We start from the raw sequence: 8,441 nt of genomic DNA, 5'->3' as shown, positions 1-8,441 counted from the left end.
CATCAGACTAGTTCAAAATGTGGCGCTTACATATTTCACAAAGGTGAGGACAGTAATCCGATTTAAAAAGAACAAACAAACCTAAAACCAAAAGATTTAGCTCTACAGAACAACGCGGATATGGAGTATTTGAGTGGGTAATATACAACTCGAGACCTATGAGCAGAAATGTGTTTAATTTTACTATATGGTTATTGTAATATTACGATATTTATTCCTTGAAATATGGCTGGGTGTGGATACAGGTCTGGACGTAGGACAACCTATCATCACAAACCCCGCTGTAGTCACATGTCAGCGCTGAGCAGTTTGAACAGTATTATTATAATCTCATATCATTATGATTCATTATGATGTCTTTCTCTTGTGATTGTACACGAGGACTGAACCTGAGTGCGAAAACTCTGCAGTGATTTCTTTTCCGCGCGGAACGTGAACGCTGCTCTGGAGGAGGGAGTGCGCATGCTCGCAGCCTGAGTAAAAATAATAGTGTAGTGTAGCTTAGATATGAGCTTATTTACAGGTTAGCCGTCAGTAAGCTTCGCCTCTGTGTGTGTCCGCCTGTGTGTGCGTCCTGTCGGGCCGTGTACGTCGGGACGAGCCGGGGAGCACCGTCCATGAGCCGCAGACACAACTTCCAGCTCGTGTAGAAGAGTCGGCGCGGCGCTGCAGGAAACGGACTATGTCGGCTAATAAAACAAAGAAAGTCAAAATGGCTACTAAATCTTGTCCTGAGTGCGACCAACAGGTGAGAGACCGAGCGGACGCCTCGTCCCCGTGAGTGTGAGTGATGTGGAGTTTATTGTTGAAGGTGGTCATGGCTGCACAGACGGAAATGGAGGGTTCAGTGTCAGTGATTCGTCCAAAACACACAAACACAGCAGAGACCTGAGGCTCAGCAACTTACTGCTGCTCTGTTCTGCCTCTGCCTCTCTCTCTCCTGTAACACACACTCTGATGTCCTGTTGTGACAGTCTGCTGTCCAGCACGTGTCATACTTGTGTTCTTTATATTTCATATTGTATTCATGTGAATTAATCACTAGATTTAAAAATGTCTGGGTGTAATTTACTATCAAGAGCTTAAAGTAGTTAGCTATCGTTTATGGACATTTAAACCCAAGGTGTATTACAGTACATTTGCTTTTCAGATACTTCCTATTTATTAACCAGAAAGTCATGTGCCATTGTCCAGGACAAGTCGATACATAATGTCCTTCTGGGAGAAGGAACTTGGAACCAGAACTGAAATAATCAATATTTTATGTCTGTGACTAGTAAATGTGTCAGGGGGAAATAGTTCTGATGAGGATGATTATTATTAGCATTGTTGTTATTGTAGTATTTTAAAGGGGTATTACACCACTTTAAACTGCAATTTAAACATCCGAGCAGGTATATGTGAGTAAATGTTGAGTGTCTGAATCTGACATTTGAATCTCTTGAGTCAAAGCCTGTCTGGGCTGATAATAACACAATCAGAGGTTGTTGTTGTTGATGTTGTTGTTGTTGTTGTTGTGTCCCGTAGACCTAACATGCTGTGTGTCTCTCCCCCTGCTCTTTCTACACATGGACGGTTCAGAGTAGCATTTTATTTAATCATGGCATCAGTTACTTAAATATGCCAGACTTTTGCAATGTTAAAGAAAGTGATAAAAACAATTCCTCAATCATCACAGCATTCTTCCACCAAGTTGTGTAGTAATCCTTCCTGTGGTTTTGGCTTAATCTAGTTTACAAACCAACAAACAGACAGGGGTGAAAACACACCCTCCCTGGCAGAGGTAATACAACCTGCGTTTAGCCTGAACTTAACCACAATCAGGAGAAAATAGTGTAATTTCTCCTAGAACGGCTCCTGCTCCTATTAGCACTCTGTGGACACATGGACTGTTGGCAGCAAACTATTTTCACAGCTCAGCTTTCCTCAAAGAAGTTTATTAGAAATTATTATTATTATCACTAAAAAAGCATTTGTGCAAGGTCAGAAAGCTGCTCCTCTACTGACAGATCTCCGACTCACATGGCAGTATACAACTACACACTGGCTGCAAAGGTTGGGAGTGGCAGAGTTCTGAGGAAGCAAACTCTTTGTGTTGCATCACCTGTTTTTCATCACCTGACCCAACACTGAAACCAGCGATGGGACTTTCACACCCACTTCATGTTTTCTTAGTTGTGCAAAGGTGAGAGGGGCTTTGAACCCCAGCTTTGAACCCTCCCCTCGCTTTCATTCTTGACACAACTATTTCTGACAACTGTCATGAACAAGCCGAGTGCAGCACTATGAAGGCCTCTCGGAGGAGACGTTCTGAGAATATGCACAGACTTTACATTATGTGGTGTTCCCATCATTTTGCCTTCCACTGTGGCTCTTCAGAACAGGTGTAAACACATGTGGGTTATTGATGTGTATGTCATATGTACTTGATCTGTTTGAGGTTAATCAGACACAAGGGATGCTTTCGCATCTATTTTGTTTGGTCTGGACCTTCGCATGATGTAGTGTTTGAACGACGAGAACGTTCATATTCAAACTAATGTCGTGTACTACGTCTGAAGTTGGTGATACTGGTACTAAAACCATAATGATATTACAGTGGCAATGAAATTAGGGAAATATATTCTCCATTCAAATAGATAGGCATAGCCCACATAGGTGATGACGACAGGACGTATGTATGTCATAGAAAATGAACTGAAAGGATTAGCTTGGTGGAAGGATGTAGTTTGGGTCAGGGAAAATTCCATTAGTGTGGATCCAGGATTTTTATTTTCCCCTTCAGTTACTTTACAAAACAGGGTGTTTTTCAACATTTTCTAGTATTATAGTTGTTTTCTTAAGTGTAGAGTATTCATGTGGATGAGATGTTAAAATGTATATCACATACATGTAGCAGCACAGGGCCTGGAAAGGAATCCAATGTGTAAATTGCCAATCACTAAGATCAGAATTAAACACTTGACAAATTCAATTTGTCTCTGATAGCCAACACATTTTAATACATTTTTTCTAAAGCTTTATTGATTTTATTGAAGTGTAAATAAATAACTATGTTGAGCCTTTCAACTCTGCTACAGTATGCAAGTAAAATCCTGCCCATGGAACATGATGTGAAAATCCCCTGGGTGATACCACTCTGCATGTATCTGCTTGTATAATTTAACTGGTTGAAAATCCCTGTCTTCTGTATGTGCTGATTCTATGAGTTGCTCTGCTGTGGCGTTCATGGGTCAAAGGAAAAATGTCACAGAGATTAAATCTTAGTGTTTCCTGTTTGTTTCTCTCTAGATCCCAGTTGCGTGCAAATCCTGCCCGTGTGGGTATGTGTTTATTAGCAGAAAACTGCTAAATGCCAAGTTAACGGAGCGCTCTCCAGCCATAGCAGGTAAGACTCAGCTGGAACAAAGCTCTTTATTATGTCGGCAAATTAAGTTTGACCTTGTGTGAAAAACACTTTCTTCATCATTCTAAGTGTGTATGGCTGTAAGAAACATTAGTTAAATAAAGAAGTGTATTACTTTTTCCAGTGCTGTCATTTGTGCAAATATATTTCATATATATTAACATATATTTCAGAGTGGTTGGACCACACTGTCAGTTTTTCATTATCCATATTTTCCTCTTTAGAGAAGCTGGACTTAAAACGTAGGAGGACAGAGCGCATTCGCAGAGAGCGGATCGACTCTCCTCTAACCAGTGACATGGAGAACAGGAGAAGGTCCCGAGCCAACAGCCAGTCAGATCCAATCCGCAGGGGAAGGGGCAGACCAAAAACAGTGGGGCTGAAGAAACAGGAAGAGGAGAAAGGTGAAATAACTGATCATTTATATACAGTTGGATATTACAGGCCTTCAAGTAGATACTGTCTGAAAATGTGCACCATGCGAATAATTTTGTTACTGTGCAAAAATGTTCGAGTAACTACTGCTTCAAAGTTCGATTTTCTGTCTGGGAAAGCAAATGTTTCTGAAACTGGTTCTGAAACTTATTATATTTATCATGTCATGCTACTGACCATTTCCCCCATGTTAAGCTTAAACCCCCTCTGCTTAGCTGGGTAATGGAAATATAAAAGTTACTTGTTTAGTACAGGCTGGTAAGGCAAGTAGGATTCTGGAACCAGGAGTGGTCTGACTGCATTTTTATATCTCCCATACCATCACAGTAATATCTGTCATCATTACTGAATGTCAGAGAGATACAAGATGATAAAAGTATTAATTAGCAGTTGAGGATAATATTTGATGGGAAATTGTGGCTGAAATGCAAATAATAAGTGAGAAAAACTAGTTTTTTTTTTAATTGATTGAAAATTTTGCTTTGATTGAAATCTTACAGATTGCTTCATAGATCTCAAACATAAGCAATGAAATTGGCCAAAAGACATGAACAAAGTCTTACTATACATGTACGTCTCTTACTTACAACCTTCTCATATCACCTTGCTCTTATGGACCATGTGTACGCCTGGTCTCAAGGATGCACGAAGTTTGCACATTCTTCCTTTATTAAAACAGGTTAAATCATCAAGTCTGGTTTTTGTGTGTATGCATTGTTCACACATCTGACCCCTGGTCCTCTCCACTCCGGACAGTCCACTTGCTCGTATTGCTTGTTGTGCTCTCTTTATATTTGTCCTCTTAGTGAAGTTCTCTTCCTGAACATTCTTCCTCTGTGAAAGTCTTTTTTGATGCTTGTAAAACAGAAATTAGTTTTTGTCTTTGAGGTTGTGCTGGGTGTTAGTGCAGAGGACAAGTTCGGATTGTGTCCCAGCCCCTGCAGTCAGGGACATTTTACATGTTCTTCTTTGCCTTCACTTTAAATAACTTACTCTGTAATTGTCGCTCGAGACTGACTCGCTCTCACTACAACGTTGTTTAAAGATGAATCCATCATTTCTGAGCTGGACCGTGTGCACGGATAAGAAGTGTTTCATTATATCAGAAGATTTCTTTGTGGTCAAACTGCTCCCTGTACTAAACTTTGTGCACTAGTCAGTAAAGACGCCACACACCCAGTTCAAGTTCATGCAGATCTACAATGTTAGATATCAAATTCACCTGCTTACGTGGGAACGACTGACGGCTATAACAAGTTGTTCCACTCCAGTCCACCAGGTGGCCGTAATGCAGAAAACATGGCGGAGATCTGTTGGGCATGCTCTAGCTCTTTGGAAATGAGATAATTGAGTTAATGCTGGTAAAGAGACGATCATGAGAAATAAAGTGTATTTAAAACACCTGAAATGGTGGACTTACAGTGAGGAAACCTATTTTACAAGCTGTTGCAGAGATTTACTGAAATAAAAAGCTGGAGAAATTTGTTTTGGGTGGAAACAGTTCTTCTGTATCTTCATTATCAAACTACTAGAGTAGCCTCTGTGTTCTGTATGAATTGTTTATGTAGTTCAAGTAGATGCAGCTCAGATCAACCAACATGTAGTCCACCGTGTAAAATTGGGTCCTTTAATTTGTTGTCACATATTGTTTCATTGGCAAAAGCCTCCTGCAGAGTCTAGGGTTTGTTTAGTGTCTCTCGTCCAGAGAATCTTTCAGTAGTGTTTGACAGGATTCTTGTGTGGGTGGTAAAAGAGGTTGGTTGTGTTTTCATTCTGTTGTGGGACCAGTGTGAGGCGTTATTTAGTTTTCTTTTCTGTGTCAGACTTTTTATACCCAAACCACATCCATGTGAAAGAAGTAGCTCCTCTTTTAGTACCAGACTTCTTGTTTTGTTGCGACTCGTCAAAGCCCTTCCTGTTCACAATGACCACATTCTGTCTCACATTCACTCTCTTCCATGTGTGTTTGTGTTGCCTTCAAGTAAATTCCCTTCTTGCTTCAGTGCTGTGGGGCAGAGCATCAAGTGCCGTCCAAATGTCATAGATTATTGTAGTTAGTATTTCTTTACAGATCACCCACTGGGACTCTTCTGAGCCAGTACAAGTACAACCCAGCTGTTAGTAATTTTTTCATTCTGGTTTAGTTCCTGCAGTTTAAGCTTGTGATGCTCGTGGTATCAAACATCATTTTATTTAGCATCTTCAAAAACAGATCCCCAACACTGGCCTCCCCCTGTCCCTTTCCCTTCTCATTGTGTCTTTCCCTCCATGTCCTTAATTCCCCCTGTAATGTAGATTTTTTTTTTTGCGGTACAGTTCTGTGTCACATTTGCAGAAGTAGGTTAATTTAGTCAAACTCAAATATTTTTTTTTATCTGTGTGCTCATGGTTTAAATGATATTAGATAAAAAACCTTTTTCTGTGCTGATTGTGTTTTGTTTCGTCCACAGAGAAACAAGAGAAGGAGGTGGATATTTACGCTGGTCTCTCTGATGAGAAGGCCTTTGTGTTTTCTGTGGCCTTGGCTGAGATCAACCGCAAGATCCTGGGTCAGAAACTCATCTTATAAATGAAACAATGAAAAACTTGAGAAACCCAGCACACAGGACCTACTGTAGGAAATCTTTTAATGAGGACGACCAAAGAGGACGGAACTGGATGGAGCTAAACTTTGACCTGGACGTGCTTCACTTGGATATTGATGAAGACGATGGATTTTTTTTACAGGATTCTAAACGTACTGTCATCGATTCCTGCTATGTGCAGTACACAGCATGTGTTTAATACAAATACGTATAGACTCTGTCAGGTCACTTTATTTAAGATGAATTTTTCCTCATTGTGAGTGCTGATGTTTAAAGTCAGAGAAAGCTGCAGTCAACTCATGGCAGTGTCCATAGTTCCTGCAGTGATACAGAAATTCACACAAGTATTTCTGAGACTGAGGTTCTGCCTATGTAGTGAATGAGTTGATGACCACAGCAGAATGCCATATATAATTGTATAATGTGATGATATCACAATATACTGTATGTATTATAAACACAACATACAACCTGAATAGGGCAGGCTGTCTGGGCTCAAACATCATTCCTTACAAATAGTTTTTAAATTGTCTCATCTTAGTGTTTTTTATTAATTAATTAATTATTATTTAATTATTATATGGACTCATCCTGAACAACCAAACATTTATTTGTTCACAGAATGAACAGTTGACCAGAGACCAACAGTGGAATATTATATATATATATATATATATATATATACATTCAGCAAAAATACATTAAAAAAAAACGCAAGAATTCCATCTGCCATGTTTTGTGTGGTTATAACTGCTGATCTGTTTAATTCTCTACAAGTATGGCTCATCTCAAACCTATTGATAAAGTTTATTGAAAGGGATTTGACAGGTTTGTAGCTTAAAAATAGTTCAGTGGCCAATGGATGCTTTGTATTTTGCAAGAGACATAACCACCCAGTTCTGGCTTTTTAGCTTAGTTTTAGAAAATTCATTTTTTACCAACAGCAGTTTTAAATCTACTTTTTAGTCTGGCTTGCTTTCAGGTTTAGTTTCATCTCAGGGAAAGGTATGGTAAAATAAACAGAACACACTCTCTGGTTCTGTGGGTCAAATCCAGCTGGGGACATGGAGAACTGTGAATAAAAGAAAAAGTGATACAACAACTCTATCTACAATCAAGCCAACCTCTGGATGTAAATTGGAATCTAAAATCTCTTAAAGAAGGAGCCTGATATGACTCAGAAAAGAATGATATTGTTTTTGGGAATGGAACAATGTTACCCAGGCCACCCACCACTTTATAAGCAGTCTAGTCATCTACACAGGGCTTTGAGAATTACTCAACTAATAGTTTGTTTAATTTTAAAAGAGCTGAGATTATCCATTTAGACCAAATATAACACACCACTTAGTTATCAATTCAGAGGAACGATTAAAGAAAAGATCTGCATGTCCCACAATGTCATCATCTCAAAAATGTTAAAACATAAATTCTTGTGAATAGTATTAAGTCTCTACAGCAGAAAGTATTTTCACATTTAATCCCTTAATGTATCACAGGTCATTATTTGAACATTTTTGTCATGGTTTTTGTTCTATAGGTAACATGTAAACCACAACTGTAACTTTCTTTTGTTGAACACTTCAGTAATATGGTGAATATACTCTCACTTGGAGATACTGTGGTCAATAAAGTTTTCTTAAAAGAAAGGTTTTTTGGTATGAGTGTTGACTCACTAATATTGGTGTGTAGAGCCCATTCTTATAGGCTGGACAGGAAGCAGGTAACTGTAGTGTGTATAGCTACTTCTGCTGACTCAACGTTGTGCCACATCCCCAAAATCAGTGAGTGAGTGGTTGATCCATCTGTCAGGTTTGAGTTTGAGATGAAGTTACACTGGTTGGCCAGTGATTTAAACATTGTTTTTATTTCCTCTGACTTCCCCTTCCTTACAGGATAAACAAATCCTCACCATAATAATATATTTGAAGTATTTAGCACATTTCATAACACAAAGTCATCAAGGTTCTTGTCCTGTCAGGCCTAACATGCAGTCTACAAAAAAAGTTTTATTT

General features: G+C 39.1%; 1 protein-coding gene across 1 annotated transcript; it reads left to right on the top strand.

Annotated features, from left to right (window-relative positions):
- Nucleotides 1-436: 436 nt before the first annotated feature.
- c3h16orf87 (chromosome 3 C16orf87 homolog) lies at nucleotides 437-6,907 on the top strand. The gene is made up of 4 exons (XM_034575302.1): nucleotides 437-748; nucleotides 3,292-3,388; nucleotides 3,631-3,810; nucleotides 6,292-6,907. The coding sequence occupies exons 1-4, from the start codon at nucleotides 683-685 to the stop codon at nucleotides 6,408-6,410; spliced, it is 462 nt and encodes a 153-aa protein (XP_034431193.1). The 5' UTR covers nucleotides 437-682; the 3' UTR covers nucleotides 6,411-6,907.
- The last annotated feature ends 1,534 nt before the right edge of the window (nucleotides 6,908-8,441 follow it).

Source organism: Hippoglossus hippoglossus, chromosome 3 (genome assembly GCF_009819705.1).
Source record: "Hippoglossus hippoglossus isolate fHipHip1 chromosome 3, fHipHip1.pri, whole genome shotgun sequence".
NCBI classification, from domain to species: Eukaryota; Metazoa; Chordata; class Actinopteri; order Pleuronectiformes; family Pleuronectidae; genus Hippoglossus; species Hippoglossus hippoglossus.
Note: the sequence above shows the minus strand (reverse complement) of the source record. Positions and strands in the feature narration are given on the sequence as shown.

Excerpts from the sequence above, each read along its gene's own strand:
- c3h16orf87 (XM_034575302.1), top strand. The coding sequence starts at position 683 with ATGTCGGCTAATAAAACAAAGAAAGTCAAAATGGCTACTAAATCTTGT. Across the intron at positions 749-3,291 it reads GTCCTGAGTGCGACCAACAG|ATCCCAGTTGCGTGCAAATC; the intron begins GTGAGAGACCGA and ends GTTTCTCTCTAG. Across the intron at positions 3,811-6,291 it reads GAAACAGGAAGAGGAGAAAG|AGAAACAAGAGAAGGAGGTG; the intron begins GTGAAATAACTG and ends TTTCGTCCACAG.